Below are 18,921 nucleotides of genomic sequence, written 5' to 3' on the forward strand. Positions count from 1 at the left end.
ATCGCCAAACTAATGAGGGAATGGGTTATGCTGCGTTTTATGGTGTTACTGGAGGGCCGGTACTTCACGCGACTTCTGCCTCTAATGATGCATAAAGACCTTTTCGCAACCGCGCATCCGAATTCTCAGCCTCCAAACGCCAATGGATAGTACTTCCGGTGATCAGTGTTCAGCATATTCAGATTTTCTCTGATACTAGCTCAGAGATGAGAGGTAAATCAGGATCACCCAAGCAACGTCCCGTTGCTGGGAAGGAGCAGTATTCCTTTCTTACCATGACGTACAAGAGGAAAACTTGATCTTATCCGAAGATCCTCTCATCGCCTGTGCTTGTTGTGTCAGCTTGCACACTGCACACTAGATCTCTCTGTTTGCCTAGTTGTCTTCTCCTCCCTTGTTCTGGATGACATTCCTCGCTTCTCTTGACCTGACTCAAGGAATGTACCTCAAGAACACGTACGCCGCCCAACCTGGGGTGAGCTACTAAGTCCACAGGAGATCATGTGTGACTTTACTGCAAGATACAGGCCGCACAGAGGAGCCACATGACTGTTGGGGACATGCTCGAAGGTCTATGGATGACTACGGGCAAGTCAGTTCACCAAAAGGTATCTGGCTGGATGGTGCTAATATGGTGCTCTGGGGACAATGTACAGAGAATAGATTAGATCCCTTGAAAATAAATATCTCCTAGCTATCTTAGATTTGGCACCTGTCGATAAGTCACCAGATACGTTCACTGATTCAGGACTCTTTGTGTTCGTATGTACATTCGGAGACTTCTATATCAAGCTGTTCGCGCCCTGGCAGCAGCCAAGCTACCCAGGTGCTCCCCATGATATTAGAGTGTGAAATCGGTTTCTACCTTCTCAAGAACTCTTCGAAAATCTCGCTTTATATGCCACAACCACGCCAGCCTGTTATTTCCTCCCATTGCCGCCTCCTCACAATAGTATAATCCCAGCTGATTGTTGCCCCCGTGTCGAAATTGAGGCCTGTTTCAATCGCACTCCAGTCTCATCGCAGCTGCCCCAGCAGAGGAACATCAATTACTCACCGTATATAGGTACTCAGGTAGGTAGCCTCACAGTTCGCTACCTAACCAGAATTCTAGGAATATTATTCCCTATTATTATTTTGCTGGCGGGCGGTCAAGCCAGGCTTCCCACGAATCCGAGTCTGGCCAGGACTCAAGCACAGCCCAGTTCATCGGCCTAAAGCGGGAGGGAAAAACCGTCTTAAGAATACCAACCTTGCTTTCCCCTGGCTGTCGATCCAGAAGCCAGGCTGTTTCACTTCATCATCTTCTGATCTATCTTCAGGTTGATTGGGGAAGAAGAAAGAAAGTGATTTTGTCATCGAGCTGGGCATTGGTTCACGTTTCCCCGAGTGGCATCTTTGTATTATTACTACTGTTAGTCCGCCCTCGTTGCGATCGATCTGCCCCCCCTCCTTTGCAACTATCAACAAGAACCCCGCGACGGTTCTGTCACCCTCCCACACTTCCCATCCATATATCCTCGCCTCTTCCATTCGATCGTTCCCCCGGTTTCATACTAATTTTCCATCGCGTGAGTAGGTTCGAAGTCTCTTGAGAGAACGCGACTTTCTCGTCTTCGGACCACCTTGCCACCATGGACGGGGACGACCTTATTGCCTCGGTTTACCGCAAGATCGAGCGGGAGAAGGCTCTCATCAATGCGGCGTCGAACATGCGGCAGTCGACCGATAACCCGCTCGTGCAGCAGAGAGTCGATGCTAATATTCGCGATGGTCGGAAAAACATCGCCTACCTCGAAGAGAAGATGCGGGAGCTGCAGCTCCGACAGATGAAGCAGGAAGGGGCTTCCCCCACAGACAAACGTCTTCCTCCAAATCCCGATGGGTCGGGCCCAGTTCCTCCTCCGAAAGATTACGCATCTGGCTATCCTGGTCACGAGAAGGAGTATGGGGATGCTTCTGGGGCTTATCCGCATGGAGGGGCAGGGTCCATGCCGTCCGGAGCGCCCTTTGCGGATCCTCGTCCTTTTGCCCCCGTTCCCAAGGCTCGGCCGAATTACACTAAACTTGGTAGGTTCTACTGCTTGTTTGTCGTGCGGATGCGATGTTGTAGCTTGTTTGAGGTGTTTTAGCGGAGGTCGCGTGAGATCGTCTACTGACATGGGACCGTTTGCGTATAGATCTGATCAAGTACGACACTCCTTATCTTGGACCGAAGATTCAGCTCATGTTATCTCAGCTGGAATTTAAATTGAGCGTTGAGAAGCAATACAAAGCCGGTATTGAGAAGATGGTCCGTTTATATCAAGATGAGGGCGATAGGAAGAGCCGACAGGACGCAGAGGGGAGGCGAATCGAGAGTAATCAGAAGATTCAGCTGCTCAAGCAGGCTCTCAAACGATACGAGGACCTTCATGTGGATATTGAATCCGCCGAAGCACCTGACGGTATGTCGCCAGCCTCTGCTTGTTGCCTGATCTTCGCAAATCTGCGGTTACTGACTTGGTTTGATCAGACGAAAGCTTGAGCACACCAAACATGCGCAAGCCGTTGACCGGTTTATTAACATTGCGTATTCATGCTGTGAAGGATGTCGATCATGCTGCCAGCTCAAGGTTCTCCAGAGGTCCTGAGACTTTTGTCGTTGTCAAAGTAGAGGATGCCATCAAAGCGAGAACGAAAGCTACCAGAACCGACAGATGGCAAGATGAGGCGTTTAACATGGAAATTGACAAAGCGAATGAAATCGAGCTTACCGTATACGACAAGTCGGGCGATCGGCCCACCCCTATTGGCATGCTCTGGGTGCGCATATCTGACATCGCCGAAGAAATGCGCCGCAAGAAGATCGAGTCGGAGTTTAACGCATCGGGCTGGGTCTCTGCAGACAAGATGGAACATGGGGGCGCACATGGTAGGCAAGACGCTGGCGGGGCGCCGGGCTCGTCCAATCAACCACCCTCTGGAGGTCATCCTGGCGCTCCAGGTCAAGGATATGCCGGTGGTGCTCCTGGCGGCCCTTCTGCAGGGCCAGTCCTGATCGACACTTGGTTCGCGCTTGAGCCAGTTGGTCGTATCCACTTGACGCTGAGCTTCGGTGAGTATCTGTATATTACATTTTTCACTACTTCAGCGCACTGACATATTTCTATAGCCAAGCAATTGAAGGATCGCCGCCCTTTCGATATCGGTCTCAACCGTCAAGGTGCCGTCCGACAGAAGAAGGAGGAGGTTCACGAGAAGCAGGGTCACAAGTTTGTCACGCAGCAATTCTACAACATCATGCGCTGTGCCCTTTGTGGTGATTTCTTGAAATATGCTGCCGGCATGCAGTGTGCCGACTGTAAATATACCTGTCACCGAAAGTGCTATCCAAAGGTCGTCACCAAGTGTATCAGCAAGGCCAACTACGAAACGGACCCCGACGAGGAGAAGATCAACCACCGTATTCCGCATCGCTTCGAGGGATTCTCCAACCTCTCGGCCAATTGGTGTTGTCACTGCGGATACCTGCTTCCTTTCGGACGAAAGAGCGCTAAGCGCTGTACAGGTATGTCTTCCTTATGACACTAGGGCATTTTTTCAATCCAGATTCTGACATATATTTGCGATTCTCTTGCAGAATGTGGTCTTACTTGCCATGCTCAATGTACCCACCTTGTCCCTGACTTCTGTGGCATGTCCATGGAAGCAGCCAACCAGATCCTGGAAACTCTCATTCGAGCGAAGAACCATAATAAATCAGCCTCTGTCAGTTCCGGTCTGAGTGGACGTACCCTTCGACCGGGAGGTCCGCCCCAGGCCCCTCAAGATAATGCTGCTCTGGCCTATCCGCAAAAGCCGGTCGAGAGTGCCTACGGTGCCCCTCAGAGGCAGCCGTCCGCCGAGGCTATCAGCGCCGCAACCAACACTTATATTCCTCCACAGTCACCGACGGCGGCTCAGCGTCAACACCTACCTCCGCGAACTTCTTCCTCGCAGAGCCCCGCAGCCGCAGCCGCCGCGGCCGCCGCCGCAGCCACAGGACTGCGTACGCCCCAGCAAGTTTCAGGTACGCTCGGTCAATCTCCCTTGCACCACGCGGTGCGCAACATGTGCCGTTGCTTACCCTACCTCTAGATCCTAACCGCCCAGTGCAACCACCGCCGTCCTCGCACGCCCACTATGACCCTGCCGCGTATGCATCCTACCAGCAAGCGATCCCTCCTCAAGCAATGCAAAAGATGGGTGCACCCTATGGCATGCCTCAACAGCAGCAGCAACAGCAGCAGCAAGCCGTTGCGCCAATACAACAACAAGTTGCCGTAAAGGAGGAAATTCCTCAGCAACCCAAAGTTAGAATTGGATTGGATCATTTCAACTTCCTAGCCGTTCTTGGTAAAGGTAACTTCGGAAAGGTCATGTTAGCAGAGACAAAGAGCACCAAGAAGCTTTATGCCATCAAGGTGCTGAAGAAGGAGTTCATCATTGAGAATGATGAAGTGGAGAGCACTAAATCCGAAAAGCGTGTCTTCCTGATCGCCAACAAGGAGCGCCATCCATTCCTTCTCAACCTTCACGCGTGTTTCCAGACAGAAACTCGTGTGTACTTTGTTATGGAATACATCAGCGGTGGTGATCTGATGCTTCACATTCAACGCGGTCAGTTTGGGCTGAAAAGAGCACAGTAAGTTGAGCACATAGAACCGCACATATCCGGAAATATCAGGAAAACTAAACGCGCACTTCACAGGTTTTATGCTGCCGAAGTTCTGTTGGCTCTCAAGTACTTCCATGAAAATGGTGTTATTTACCGTGACTTGAAGCTAGACAATATCCTCCTAACTTTAGATGGACACATCAAGATTGCCGATTACGGTCTCTGCAAGGAGAATATGTGGTATGGAAGCACAACCAGCACATTCTGTGGAACTCCGGAGTTCATGGCACCTGAGGTGAGAATCTTCGCTATTCAAGTCTTTGCATTGTCGATTAACGCTTTTACAGATTTTGCTGGACAAAAAGTATGGCCGAGCGGTCGATTGGTGGGCATTCGGTGTCCTGATTTATCAGATGCTCCTGCAACAGTCCCCTTTCCGTGGCGAAGACGAAGATGAAATCTACGATGCGATTCTTGCCGATGAGCCTCTCTATCCAATCCACATGCCTCGGGACTCAGTCTCTATCCTACAGAAATTGCTCACCCGTGAACCTGAGCTGAGATTGGGATCTGGGCCCACAGACGCTCAAGAAGTCATGTCCCATGCCTTCTTCAGGAACATCAACTGGGACGATATCTACCACAAGCGTGTTCCTCCGCCTTTCCTGCCGACGATCAGCAGCCCCACTGATACAAGCAACTTCGATCAGGAGTTCACGAGTGTGACCCCGGTACTCACACCCGTGCAGTCAGGTAAGATATCACCCGTAGGTATTGGCTGTTTCAAGGCTAACGATGTCTCGTTTCTAGTGCTCTCCCAAGCTATGCAGGAGGAGTTCCGCGGCTTCTCGTACACCGCGGACTTCGCTTAAGATACCCGGTGTTGATTGAGAATTATCGTGACATCGCCTTCATTGCTTATTCGTCCAACGAGGTCTTTGGAACCCTTTGCTTTTTTGACTTTCTTGACCAATCGCTGGTCGCCGTGAGCACTCTGTTTTTGCATTGGAGATTTTTCTTAACATACCCATGAGAGTTTTCAGAGCTGGTGTGAGCACTTTTACGGCTTGATGAGCGCGGATCGAATATACGGCTTGGTCCCGGGGTCTCTGTCTTCCTCATTCGTTTTAAAAATATTTAGGGCTAATCGCTTTAATCCTCAAGAATTCTAGTTTACCATTTCTGAGATGTGACTATGCAATGCTCTTCGTTCGATGATTGTCGCTCATCACTACCTTCTGATTCGAAGAGGTACTGACGCTTTTCCGTAGACGACGGGTGAGAGGCAAGACAAGGCAGGGTTTCGTGGAGGTCCATTAACATTTACCGCGCTTCAGGACTTCCAGCCAGTGTTGTCTCCCGATATATGGAAGCGTATGCATAACACTATCAGCTTATATTTCCTTTGTTTCATCTCGTAGGGAGCCTCGCGTTTCAAGTCTCTTTGTGTTGCTCCATGCGAACAGTCATATTCCACACGAACGTCGATAATGGCCTGGATGCAACACACCCACTGACGCCAAATTGCAAAGATGATCACTGGTAGAGTTTGACTCGGAGACTCGGTTCTTTCTCTTTGTCTTTTAGACTAATCTTTGGCATCGGCGTCCTTGATGTTCTTTGTCTGTCAACACACTTTCTCGAATCCAACAAAGAAAGAACCGTGCGGACACTAAAGATAGAATTACCTTCCATTCTTTTTTCTATCCTACCATGGCACTGCGAAATGCACTCGCTCTTTCAGACGGTAGCAAGTCTAGTCTCTTGTGCCCTATTCGAGGGCGAGTGGAAGATGGACATAATGCGTCGGTCTCCACCAAGCGCTCCCTCGAGTCACTCTTCCCGGGCAAGGACCTGTATCTCTCTGACTCTTCAGAATCTTCCCTATCCTCTTGCAAAACACTTGAGACCATCAGTGATTTTGATGCGAATAGAACTTTGATCCCTCAGCAGATAAGCCATTACCAATACGGAGCCGAGTCTATTGCACCTTGGAGTGAAACAAATGTGAGCGACACCGTGCCACCGATAGACACGACGACAGGAGCTACAGTTACTAAACAAGCAAAGCAAGCCACGAAGATGTCAGAATATGCGGAAAGGTTCAGAATTCGAAGAAAACGAGTTACAAACCCGAAAGACGTCGATGACGAAGAGAGCCTTAACGACGACTTGATGTGTCCGTCTGGCATGAAAAGCACAGGAGACGCTACTAGCAGGAGAGCAAACAAAAGCCGCGACCTGGACCCTTCTTATGACCCAAATCAAGATGACGAGGACCTGGATGAAGATGATCAGCTCTCCCTAAGGATTCCCAAAGATGGTCGGAGGAAACGAGCTCTCGACCCGACATATACTCCAGGCAAGGATGACGCCGGTGAAGATGATGACGATGAACAACTTCCAACGGGCTCACAGCAAAAGAAGAGAAGAACTTTGGACCCTGCCTTTGTTCCTGACAAAGATGACGACGAAGACCAGGACAAGTTCCTGGGTTCATCGAAGAGGGGCAGAGGCAGGACTACAGACAAACGAACCTCGAAAAGGAAAGCGACCTCTGATATTGGAGTTGGGAATCTACCTACTCCTAGCAAAGACACACCTTCTCGAGCCGCGAAAAGGATGAAGATCGAACCATCGCCTCCTCCAAGAATCCCCGTTTCTCCGGCTCTCACAGATCCTCAGCCTGATAACTCTGACGAAGATGCGGTCACCAAAAAACCGTGGGAGCTTGTAAACGCCAAAACAGAGCCAAACCACCCCTTGGTGTTGAAAGCGATGAAGCTCCTCAACAAGATTGCGGATGATAGAAACAAGGCCTTCTTCGCGCTCGCCAAAGCTCATCAACGCTCTCGAAAAAATTATCCGGCCCACTTGGCAGATAATACAAATGACGAGGCTCATACCCAGGGTAAGGTAAACTCTTCACGAAAGAGAAACCAAAACTGACGCCGTTGTGCGGCACTCAGACTCTGCCGCGCGAGTAGGCGATACTCTAGCGATTCAGGAAGATGAAGCAAACGATTCTGTACCAGACCTGTCCCTGGAAAGAGCGAAGCGCTGGGCAAACGCTGTCAATGTGCCCAAGGGTCTCTGGAGCGAAGTGGAGAAACAACTTTTCTATCGAATCGCCATGAGGGGATTTGAACCTTTGCTTCCCAAGCAGTGGCATTACGACTTCTCCACACTGCCGAATCCTCTGTTCGCTGTTTCTGGTGAGAAACCGTCGCCGTTGATCAATGCAATCAGAGGCTCGGAGTTCTACGGTAAGTTGGAGCTCAGCCATGCAATTTGCCTTTGATAGTCCGCTGAGTATGTTGCAGCAATCAGGTCACTTTCCGTTCTATTCTCTCTCGGCGGTTATGTGAGAGACTGCAACCTTGTGCATCGTCGACCTGAGCCCATCATAAAACGAGCAATTAGCAAGTACATTCGCTGGGCTGTGTATGATGCAGGTCTACATGTCAGCTCAAATGCAATACCCTTGTATGCAATAGGCGCTAGGAAGAGAGGAGAAAGTACCGTCAAGGCTGTGGTGAAAGTGAACCGACGTCTACAAAAGCTGGCGGATCGGTTTCGAAGTGCCTATGGCCTTGCATCCGCTACAAAAGCGCTTGTGGTACCTGCCAATAGAGCAAAAGCAAGAGCACCGAATAGGCCCCCTCTTCTTACGGGCTTTGTTATCAGCGGCCCAGTGGTCGCCATCTTAACCCTGAACACCGACCCTTCCGCCGCAAATGGTCAACGGGGAACTGAAGATAGCCATTTCATTTGCCAACTCGATCTCAGTGAACAGGGTCAAGATGTGTGGAACTCACTTGCAGTGGCAATATCTGTCATGCATATCCGCAACACCATGATGGAGCTTGCCGAGCATGATTTGGCAGGTTTGTGCAGATTTAATGCAGATGCACATGTGGTAGTGGACCAAGATCTGTGAGCATCATGCTTTGGGACATATCGTTACATCAATTAGTCAGAACTCAGTTTGACTCTGGGGCTCCCTTTCTCTTACCAGCGTTTAGCGAATTCAGTGATTTGCTTTTATCCTTGGAGTTAATGTAGCAAAATGTATGTAACTGGATACAGCCATACGCCAGTAGCAATCGATCACCCTGTAGTAGTGCCTAGCTCAGCAAACTTCCAGATATTCAAATTTGAACCATATTTGCTCTGCCATATGACCTTTTCAGTTGGGATCAGAATCATCAGATCGTGCTATCAGTCCCAAACTGACCATGCTCAGTATATATCACGTGACCATGACCAATGTCTCCCCGCTGTTTGTTGATTGACAGAGTCGCTGAAGCACAAATCCACTCAAGGTGCAAAGTTTCGTGATGGATGAAAGTGACGATAGGGAGATCAAGTTACAGAGAGCTTCCGGTGACTTGGTCAAGGAATTCTCCGCCAAGCTGCCGTCTCTACTCTGGAAACCACGCAATGAGGAGAGACAGAGTATTCGAGTCCCGCGAAGATGGACGCAGGCTGCCAAAGCAGAGAGACTTATAAACCTTGTAAGAGCATTCGTTCTCTAAATACAGTTGATATGACTTGTTCACAGTGTTACTCTACAGCTTGAGCCTTTCCAAGAATGGCCGCAGCTGCTAGACCCGCATCTGCAGGCGCTTCTGCCTCCTCTGGTGGATGCTTTCCTCGCCTACCTGGTCAAGTATCGCGACCAATATGGCTCTAGAGCCCCCAAGGCAGAGCAGCAGGTACTGTATCCCTTGCCAAGGGCCATCTGCCGACTTCTCTACACCTTTTGCAAGGTCCGCGGGGTCAAAGTTATCAGTCGGTTTTTGAACAATGAGCCCAAGTACCTTGATCCTATGTTGCGGGCGTTCATCGAGTGGGATGCACTCGCTGCCGATGAACATTACGGAGAAAATCCGCGACAATTAGTTTGGGAGGAGCGCTACGTGATGCTGATTTGGCTTTCCCATTTATTGCTCGCCCCCTTTGACCTTTCGTCCTTGTCCTCGGATGATATCCCGGTACCGTTCGACAATCTGGTTCAAATCAAGCCATTACCGGCACATGCGCCAATGGTAGCAAAGACTCTACTTTCGGTGACTCTGAAATATGTCAACGTCCCAGGTAAAGAACGGGAGGCTGCCACTCTGTTGCTTGCGCGGCTTATTTTGCGGCGGGATATGCAAGCCCTTGGGCTCCTGACTAATCTTACAGAATGGGCTTTTGCTATCTTGAATCCTGGAAAAAGTGAAGAGCTCCCTTCTGTCTACACGTGTATCGGTGTTTTGTCTTTCCTGGGACGATTAGGCGCTTCAGGCCAGGTGGATGACTTTGCGCCCTTGATCATCCCCACCTTTGAACGCACTCTGCATATTGCACAGGAGCGAACGGGTGTATCTGAGATCATCAGTTCGTCTGCTCTTGCTCGCAAGACTATCATCAAGATTCTGCGAACTGTGACAGTCATGGCACTGTCAATTAGCGAAAGACCAAACAGCCCAATTCCAGCGGACAAAGTTTCTTCGATTCTGGAAGATTCAATCGATCACTTGTTGGTGTCTCTCGCTGATAAGGATACACCTGTCCGCCTCGCCGCAAGCAAAGCACTCAGTATCATTACTCTGAAGTTGGACCCGGACATGACGTCTGAAGTTATCGAGGCTGTCACTGGCTCCCTAGAAGAGAATATACTTTACGAGAAGCCGGATGGCACAATTGTCGCACCGTTCGAAGCGCGAAAGATTGGGCTGAATCTACTGAAGCGAAACTTGAATGCGGTAGATGCGCAAAGGTGGCAAGGCTTGATACTCACACTGGGGCATTTACTCTTTCGACGCGCTCCCCCAACCCATCAACTTCCACATGTACTGCAGCCGCTAACCTCTGGTCTCGATTTCGAACAACGATCGTCTACGGGAAGCTCGGTAGGCACCGGCGTCCGAGATGCTTCGTGTTTCGGAATATGGGCAATCTCTCGCAAATACACGACCCAGGAACTGTTGACCTTGAACACGCAAACGATAAGTACTCCATCGCGTCAGGATGAAAAGAGCATCTTGCAAATGCTGGCAACAGAATTAGTATGTGCCGCTTGTATGGATCCTTCAGGGAATATCCGAAGAGGCGCCTCTGCTGCTCTGCAGGAGCTGATCGGCCGCCATCCCAACACCATTGCCGAGGGGATTTCATTAGTTCAGGTGGTGGATTATCATGCAGTTGCGAGACGATCACGAGCGATGATTGACGTTGCGAAAGCCACCGTTGCACTAAGTCACCATTACTGGAGTCCACTTGTGGAATCTCTGTTGGGCTGGCGAGGAATCGGATCTCCGGATGCTGAGTCCAGAAGACAGGCCGCAAAAGCAATCGGAGAACTCAGTATCCACGAATCGTACAAGACGATTAGCGTAGTGCTTCACCGATTACGGCATAAGCTATTGAGTCTTCCTCGCGGTGATGTCGAGGCGAGACATGGCTGTTTGCTGTCTATTTCCGCCACAGTAGATGCCTTCAATGCGCACAGAGCCACAGCGAGGTACAGCAAGGTACAATCTGAAGCCATTCTTGTTGCCCAACAAGTTACCGATCTTTGGGACATTTTTAGCTCAGCAGTCGGCCCTACCAAGGAGGACCTAACACTCCAAATTTCTCGGCCGGAATTGACAGCTGAAGCCTCATCGCGCTTGATTCGTTCGCTTTCCCAATCAGTTACCCAAGGAAATGAGCCTACTTGCTTTCAGCCATCGTCTTCTTCACTGGACCGAGCACATGAGACCCTCTTGCTATGTTTATCTCGGAGTGAAGATGTTGCTATCGAAGCATCATCTGAAGCTGTATCCGAGTTCTTCCCTCTTCTATCATCATCTAAACAGGAAGAAACGATCCAAGATTGGTTCGCACACATTCGTGCTACTTGGAAGCTGCCAACGGGCCGAGGACAGATCTCGGTTCTAGGGGCGGTGTTCAGGCAACTTGAACCCGTCAATAGTCTGAGACAGTCTGTGGTCGAGACGTTGCTTCGCTGCAGTGATAAGGAGGAGTTGATCGAGAAGAGGGTAGTAGCGGTCAAAAGTTTGACTACAGGGGTTTTGCCCTATATCGGTGAGTTTAACATATAGCAAATGAAATTATCTGCTGACTGCAAGGCAGCTATCACGGAGGATATTGCGAATCATATCATTAAATTTCTGAATGACTACACGACTGACAGGCGAGGCGATGTTGGGTCCTTGCTGAGACTGGAGGCAATTCAAGCTGCGAAGATTATCCTCAGACATCAATCTCGTCCTGGATCCCGCTCTATTTATGCCCAGAATATAGTGGGCTGTCTTTGCCGGCTCGCTGCAGAAAAGTTGGACAAAGTCCGTCTACAAGCTTGGATTTGTCTACAGGAATTCTGGGTGTCTGCCGAAGACTTTCCATCGTTACAGCAGTAAGAGAAAAGTATGATCGAATCGGTAGTACCACTGCTGACTGAGGCAGAAAATATGACCATTTCAGCCATGTGTCTTCGACCGAATACTTCCTTCAGTTACTTCAGCTGCAAGCGATCGATTGGCTACGCTTACCATTGTTTGAGGGATTGGCAACATCTGCTGTTGCCGGTGCTGAAGGGCTCGTCCGTTCTACTCGCCTAGCACTGGTGCAGAGCCTCAGCAGCTACAGTGGAACGGAGCAGCAGATCAAAGCGCGCGCTATTTTGAAGGACCTTGGAGTCATATTGAGCGATAATCTGCACGATGATCGCTATGCCATACCGTCAATGGAATTTGCAGCGTTTCTTTTGGATGGTTATGTCTCCTCAGTGCCTGAAGAGTCTGAACCGAGGTGCGTTATTGGCAAAGAAGACCTTAGCTGAAATCGGCTGACTTTGATGTAGTTTCAGAAAGCTCTTCGTACTTGTGCAAAAGGCACATTTTAAGACCACGAATATGGCAAGGCTCGAAGCTGCAATCAAAGTCTACGCGCCTCTGTGTCGGTTGGAACATCTAAGGGCAGACGTCCTGAAGAAGATGGTCGGAATGCTTCTCCATCCATTTCCTAGGGTATGTAGTGTAACTCTTTTCGACACAGGCTTCTATACTGACCGACTATAGATCCGTTCAAGCGTAGCAGACTACCTATTCATGGAGACGGGGTCAGACCTTGTGAAAGACGAGGATTGGACCAAGCCCCCGAAGCAACTCAAGGATCAGGTCGAGAATTTACGGGTGACGTTACCACTGTAAAATAATAGACGGAACTGTAAATATACCTCCAAATGATGATAGTTATCTGAGTGCTCAAAGCGAATTAACGAACGGACATATCTAGACCTAGCCTACTATAAGAGCGGAAATCAGCGCCGAGGTAAGAAAACAATGAAGGCAAAATAATGATGCATCATCCGTGAATCGAACACGGGCCTCGTCGATGGCAACGACGAATTCTACCACTAGACCAATGATGCTACCATATACCGTAGAGACTGCCCAAAAACATATATAACCCATTTTCTAGATATGGAGTAGGTTATCTCCAGATCAAACGGAAGTTCCGAAGGTCGATACAGAAAGTCAGTAGTTTGAAACATCCAAGCTCACGACAAGGGCTCAACGGTCGCAACCATGGCCGCATTACCAGCGTCTACCCCCTCTCTTCCCCCTAATCCTACGTGAGTGGCCATTGACTGATACAATCTCTGGAAGCTACATTGTGCTAACGAAAGCTACGCTCCACAGTGTCTATGTGTGTCCCCTCGTCTCCATGCTACAGCGAACGAACAGCGCATCTAACATCCCTGACAAAAACAGGTCCGCAATTTAGAGGAACGCATCAAGATCGGTCAGCTCAAAGTGGCCTTGGAAGAGATCTTCTCCGAGTACGGCAATGTCGTGGAGATCGTCGCGAAGACCAACCTGAAGGCCAGAGGCCAGGCTTTCATTGTCTTTGACAACGTCGAATCCGCGACCCGCGCCATCGAGGAGGTGAACGGGTTTGAACTTTTCGACAAGCCGATGGTCCTCGACTATGCAAAAACGAAGAGCGATGCAACCGTTATGCGAGAGGGCGGCACAGAAGAGCTTGAGGGCCATAAGCGGAGGCGGTTAGCAGAGAAGGGTGCGTCCTTTTTGGCCTTCTCTTTTTCCCTTTCAAGTCTTGCCTGCGTCTTTTTTGTATTGGGGCATGTCGTCCGCTAACTGCGTTTGTTCCTGGTAGAGCGCAAACAAGCCCACGAAGCTCTGGAAGCTCAGAAGAAGCTCAAGCGTCCCCCCGGCCCTGTTGACACAGCACGTCCAGCCAAGGCAGTCAAGGGCGCGGGCCTCAAACCCACCAGCGGTGCGGCGGCAGCAGTTATCCCCGACGAGTACCTCCCTCCCAACAAGATCCTTTTCCTGCGGGACTTGCCCGACACCGCCGACCAAGAGAGCCTTACCGCTATATTTGGTCGGTTCGAAGGATTCCAGGAAGTCAGATTGGTTCCTGGCCGAAAAGGAATCGCCTTCGTCGAGTACGAGAACGAGTCGGGTGCCATCAGTGCGAAGGAGGCTACGGCGAACATGCCTATGGGGGACAACGGCAAGCCTATCCGCGTCACCTACCAAAGACAGTGAACTACTCATTTTCGAGCGGCCATGGGCATCGGTACAACTTGTTCTGGCGTTAGGAAGGCTGTTTCCATTTCTATTTTGTAATTTTTGGTCTTGATCATGGAGAAAAATGATGTGTATTCACCCGCAGAGTCGCATTTCACTCTGGCCTCCTGTGTCTGAGTGATACCCTCATAATATGAGATAGATGAAAACTGAATGTAAAGGGATGAACAAAACATGCTTGAAGGAATATACATTGCCCAAAGAAACAAGCGCAGACACTCTAGAAAATGACATCGGCGTCTTCATTCTCCCCCAGAACATCGGGGGCTTCAGCTTCAGGCACCGCTTCGAGTTCAGCGGCCCGCTTGTCTGCAGCCTCCCTTTCCCTAGCAGCTACAATCTCGGCATCAGCGGCGGCGCTATCCCGCTGCTTCTTGTTTGAAACCTTCTTCAATCGGTAGAACTCCTCTCTGTCCAATTCATCGAGTTCCGAGTTGATATCTTGGGCCTGGTCAGAAATCGGAGAGATTAAGAGCTCGAAGGGGTTACTTACACTTAATAGTGTTCTCCGTTCGAGGAATGATGACGTGCTCACTAATCAAGAAGGTTAGTTTGTAAATTTTGGTCAACATTCAGGTGCAAATCGTACATCGCATTCACTATGGCCTTGGTCAGCGTTTCAGTGCCGTTATGGGCGGAAGCCGATTAGACTCACCTCGTCGATTGACAACTTTGATGACCTCGTCTAAGATCACAAACGCAGTCTAAATAACGCATGTTAGAGACGAATGAGCTCCAGCACATGTAAAGATCCAATACCTGTAGACTCGCAAGTTCCACTAACGTCTCCACTGCTCGAGCATATGTCTCCCGACACCGCTGCACCTGTTGACCTCCCTTTCCGAGACCAGTCAAACCAAAGTCATTGATCCCCTCCTCTGTATAGCTCTCAAATTGCGGTAGGAAGACACCGGAGACATTCTCTTGTTTAGCCCGTACTCGGAATCGTGCTTGCTTGGCCGATTCTTGAACTTGGTAGCCGATATCTCCACCAACAGCATAGCTCACTTCGGCCAGGGAGAATGCAGCGATTTGCATAACCCGTCCCATCTTCTGTTTCGCTTCATCGATGCGTCGGGTGATCTCTAGTATACAGCATCAGCTTCGAGAATTGGCGGCGGGGTGTGCTATCTTGTCGGGGAAGCTGTCTTACCCCGGAAACGCCTGCAGTTGGACGGATATATCAGCAAGTGAGGTAGATTCCAAGACACGAATAGCAAACTTACTTCGTGAGGGCTTCACTCTTTCGTTTCAATAAGCTGTGACCAGTCTCCGCACCCTTCAGCTTACTCTTCATCAACCCCAGCGACTGGCGGGTCGGGAAGACTGGCTCGCGGCCCTGATAAGGACACCCATATCAATTAGCGAAACCGTAAAGCGGGTCAGACAAAGCGAAGACACATACCACTGCACCCGACATGGCTGGGAAATGATTAAACAGAAGTAATGACGTTCAAACACGATGTTACTACACGGAAGAGCAGAGCGCATTGCTTGGGCCTCTCATTGGCACGATGATACGCAGCGCGATAGAGGAAGAAGCTTGGGCCACCTCTGCCCGCCTGGCTGCGGCATGACAGAAGATCACGTGCTCCCGTCCAACTTCACGTTCTGCGGCGCTTGATCTTTGCTGCTCAACGCGACAAGGAGCACAAGAAGCTCTCCAGTTCATGCGACTCTCCATTTTTCTGACCCTGTGTTGACCGTGCGAGCTGGTCCCGCTCGAACGAGTGGCGAAATGCCAGGGACACTCCTGCCCCCGAGATCTAACCGGCAACACGCACAGATGGACCGAACGTCTGCCTCAGGGCCAGACCTCTACCTGATTGTAAGCGCTAAGCTTGAATTGAGCATTGCAATCATGGATGCTGACACTGTACTTGCGCGTAGGCCGATCAGGACACTGTCTATGAACAGGATCTTCTTCGGGCTCCTGGCAGCATCAAACCATGGCTTGCCTACATTGAGTACAAACAGCAGAATGGGACCCTCTACGAGCAGGCCTTTGTAGGATTTCTCCCCCATTTACTCCGCGATTGCATGCTAATAGATTGTTTTAGGTTATGGAGCGTGCCTGCAAACAGCTTCCCAGATCATACAAACTTTGGAAAATGGTATGTGAAACCCGTCTTTTTTTCTGGTCGCTTTCTTCACATAAATTTCTGAAAAATAGCAGCGAATGATTTTGCTGACTGTTTAAAGTATCTGGAGTTTCGAATAAACCACCTTCGGGGTCGTAATGCGACAAAATACCGTGGTGAATATCAGAAGGTGAACACGCTCTTCGAACGAGCCCTCATACTGCTGAATAAAATGCCCAAAATTTGGGAGATGTATCTCTCTTTCTTGCTACAACAACCATTGGTAACACAGACTCGGAGGACATTCGACCGCGCGCTTCGTGCTCTACCGATCACCCAGCACAACCGGGTCTGGAAATTATACAAAGCCTTTGCGCGCTCAGCATCTGGACAAACAGCTGTGAAGATATGGGCTCGTTATATGCAAATTCACCCGGAAAATGCTGAAGAATATATCGAGCTGCTCGTTGAACTGGGTCAATATACCGAAGCTGTCAAGCGCTACATGGAAATCCTCGACAACCCGAGATTTCAGTCGAAGAGAGGAAAGAGCAACTTTCAGCTTTGGACTGAGATGGTAGACCTGCTCGTCTCTAAGGCGAAGCAGATTCAGACCGGCCCGCAAGTCGGCATCGACGTTGACGCCATCCTTCGGAGCGGGATTGATCGGTTTGCGGACCAGAGAGGGAAGCTCTGGGCTGGGTTGGCGACTTATTGGATCACGAAGGGTAATTTCGAGAAAGCACGCGATGTGTTCGAAGAAGGTATTACCACCGTCATGACCGTCCGCGACTTCACCCTGATATTCGACTCCTATGTTGAATTTGAAGAATCGATCATCGGAAGCTTGATGGAGGCCGCAGCGGTCCGGGCTGATAAAGGAAATGTTGACGAAGAGGCTGATTTTGACCTTGATCTACGAATGCTGAGATTTGAACAACTTATGGATCGCCGGCCGTTCCTTGTCAACGATGTCTTGCTAAGGCAAAATCCCAACAATGTCATTGAATGGGAGAAGAGGGTGGCTCTGTGGGGTGACAACAGAGAAGAAATCGTCAACACATACACCGCCGCCATCGCTGCAATCAACCCGAAGAAAGCTCATGGAAAGTTTTCTGAACTCTGGGTCAACTACGCCAAGTTCTACGAGAGTGGTGGAGATTTGGACACTGCTCGAGTCATTTTCGACAAGGCTGTCAAGGTTCCGTTCAAATCTGTCGCCGAATTAGCGGAGACATGGTGCGAATGGGCTGAGATGGAACTCCGAAGTGAGAATTTCGATAAGGCCGTCGACATCATGGCCAAGGCTACGCAGGCACCGAAGAAGTCTACAGTGGACTATTTCGACGAGACTCTCTCGCCTCAGCAGCGTGTTCATAAGAGTTGGAAGCTTTGGAGTTTCTATGTGGATCTGGTCGAGAGTGTTGCAACCTTGGAAGAGACGAGGAAGGTATATGAGAGGATTTTTGAACTGCGCATCGCAACACCGCAGACTGTAGTCAACTATGCCAACCTATTGGAAGAGCATAAATACTTTGAGGATTCCTTCAAAGTCTACGAAAGAGGCCTGGATCTCTTCAGCTATCCGGTCGCTTTCGAGCTCTGGAACCTTTATCTCACCAAGGCGGTGGATCGGAAGATTGGCATTGAAAGATTGAGGGACCTCTTTGAACAGGCTCTCGACGGATGTCCGCCGAAGTTCGCAAAGCCATTGTATCTGATGTACGGCAACCTTGAAGAAGAACGCGGTCTGGCCCGACACGCAATGAGAATCTATGAGCGTGCAACTCGGGCAGTTTCCGACGAGGATAGATTTGAAATGTTCGAGTTCTACATCACCAAGTCTGCCTCCAACTTTGGTTTGACATCCACGAGGCCTATCTATGAACGCGCCATTGCGGCCTTACCAGACCAGGAAGCCAAAGAGATGTGCCTCAAGTTCGCAGAGATGGAAAGAAGACTTGGCGAAATCGATCGCGCACGTGCGATCTACGGCCATGCTTCTCAGTTCTGCGACCCCCGTACCAACGCCGTCTTCTGGCAAAAATGGGAGGCGTTCGAGGTCCAACACGGAAATGAAGATACCTTCAAGGAGATGCTTCGTATCAAGAGAAGTGTTCAGGCGCAGTACAAGTATGTGGACCCTGGCCAACTCATGAAATTTGAAAATGTGCTAATCTTTATTGGAACAGCACCGATGTCAACTTCATTGCTTCCCAAGCAATCGCCCGCAGCCAGCAACGCGCCCAGGAAGGCGGCAAGGAGAGGGAAGGTGAGGAAGCAGACATAGATGGCTCCAAGGAGCGCGCGGACGCCATGGCAGCTCTGGAACGGCAAGCCCGCGCCCCCGTGGGCTTTGTCGCCGCCAGCACCGGACCCGAGGGCGGCAATCGTCCGCCTCCGCCGGGTCAGCAGCAGCCGCAACCCTCTGCGCCCGTCAACCCAGACGCTATTGATCTTGACGATGATATGGATGCCGAATAGTCTCTTTTCGTTTCACATTTATTTCATGTCTCTGTCTCCCGCCGCCGGCATTCGACATCCCTATCTTGCAAAGGTTGCGCGCACCTTTCTCCTTAGAAATTCATTC

General features: G+C 50.1%; 6 protein-coding genes and 1 non-coding gene across 7 annotated transcripts; 5 read left to right on the forward strand and 2 right to left on the reverse strand.

Moving 5' to 3' along the window:
- Positions 1–1,634: 1,634 nt before the first annotated feature.
- Positions 1,635–5,511, forward strand: pkcA (protein kinase c; the record flags this gene model as incomplete). The annotated part of the gene is made up of 9 exons (XM_043267150.1): positions 1,635–2,070; positions 2,181–2,447; positions 2,516–3,097; positions 3,155–3,550; positions 3,623–4,051; positions 4,120–4,666; positions 4,733–4,934; positions 4,987–5,392; positions 5,450–5,511. The coding sequence occupies 9 exons, from the start codon at positions 1,635–1,637 to the stop codon at positions 5,509–5,511; spliced, it is 3,327 nt and encodes a 1,108-aa protein (XP_043123085.1).
- Positions 5,512–6,352: 841 nt separating this feature from the next.
- Aspvir_003912 (uncharacterized protein) lies at positions 6,353–8,579 on the forward strand (the record flags this gene model as incomplete). Its single annotated transcript, XM_043267151.1, has 3 exons — positions 6,353–7,550; positions 7,609–7,905; positions 7,963–8,579. The coding sequence occupies 3 exons, from the start codon at positions 6,353–6,355 to the stop codon at positions 8,577–8,579; spliced, it is 2,112 nt and encodes a 703-aa protein (XP_043123086.1).
- Positions 8,580–8,979: 400 nt separating this feature from the next.
- Positions 8,980–12,843, forward strand: Aspvir_003913 (tubulin-specific chaperone D; the record flags this gene model as incomplete). Its single annotated transcript, XM_043267152.1, has 6 exons — positions 8,980–9,156; positions 9,217–11,716; positions 11,765–12,047; positions 12,098–12,442; positions 12,495–12,660; positions 12,712–12,843. 6 exons carry the CDS (start codon positions 8,980–8,982, stop codon positions 12,841–12,843), a joined length of 3,603 nt encoding a protein of 1,200 aa, XP_043123087.1.
- A 150-nt stretch (positions 12,844–12,993) lies between these two features.
- On the reverse strand, positions 12,994–13,064 carry Aspvir_003914. Its single transcript has one exon. It is a non-coding gene; the product is annotated as a tRNA-Gly (tRNA).
- A 157-nt stretch (positions 13,065–13,221) lies between these two features.
- On the forward strand, positions 13,222–14,208 carry Aspvir_003915 (U1A/U2B'/SNF family RNA-binding protein; the record flags this gene model as incomplete). Its single annotated transcript, XM_043267153.1, has 4 exons — positions 13,222–13,268; positions 13,336–13,342; positions 13,408–13,714; positions 13,814–14,208. The coding sequence occupies 4 exons, from the start codon at positions 13,222–13,224 to the stop codon at positions 14,206–14,208; spliced, it is 756 nt and encodes a 251-aa protein (XP_043123088.1).
- A 262-nt stretch (positions 14,209–14,470) lies between these two features.
- On the reverse strand, positions 14,471–15,670 carry Aspvir_003916 (H(+)-transporting V1 sector ATPase subunit D; the record flags this gene model as incomplete). The annotated part of the gene is made up of 8 exons (XM_043267154.1): positions 14,471–14,691; positions 14,744–14,784; positions 14,840–14,849; positions 14,906–14,954; positions 15,010–15,335; positions 15,404–15,414; positions 15,477–15,589; positions 15,656–15,670. The coding sequence occupies 8 exons, from the start codon at positions 15,668–15,670 to the stop codon at positions 14,471–14,473; spliced, it is 786 nt and encodes a 261-aa protein (XP_043123089.1).
- A 318-nt stretch (positions 15,671–15,988) lies between these two features.
- On the forward strand, positions 15,989–18,815 carry Aspvir_003917 (mRNA splicing protein SYF1; the record flags this gene model as incomplete). Its single annotated transcript, XM_043267155.1, has 5 exons — positions 15,989–16,078; positions 16,141–16,257; positions 16,311–16,364; positions 16,453–18,464; positions 18,524–18,815. 5 exons carry the CDS (start codon positions 15,989–15,991, stop codon positions 18,813–18,815), a joined length of 2,565 nt encoding a protein of 854 aa, XP_043123090.1.
- Between the last annotated feature and the right edge of the window lie 106 nt (positions 18,816–18,921).

The sequence above is a fragment of the Aspergillus viridinutans genome, assembly GCF_018404265.1.
Source record: "Aspergillus viridinutans IFM 47045 DNA, scaffold_2, whole genome shotgun sequence".
In the NCBI taxonomy this organism is placed as follows: domain Eukaryota; kingdom Fungi; phylum Ascomycota; class Eurotiomycetes; order Eurotiales; family Aspergillaceae; genus Aspergillus; species Aspergillus viridinutans.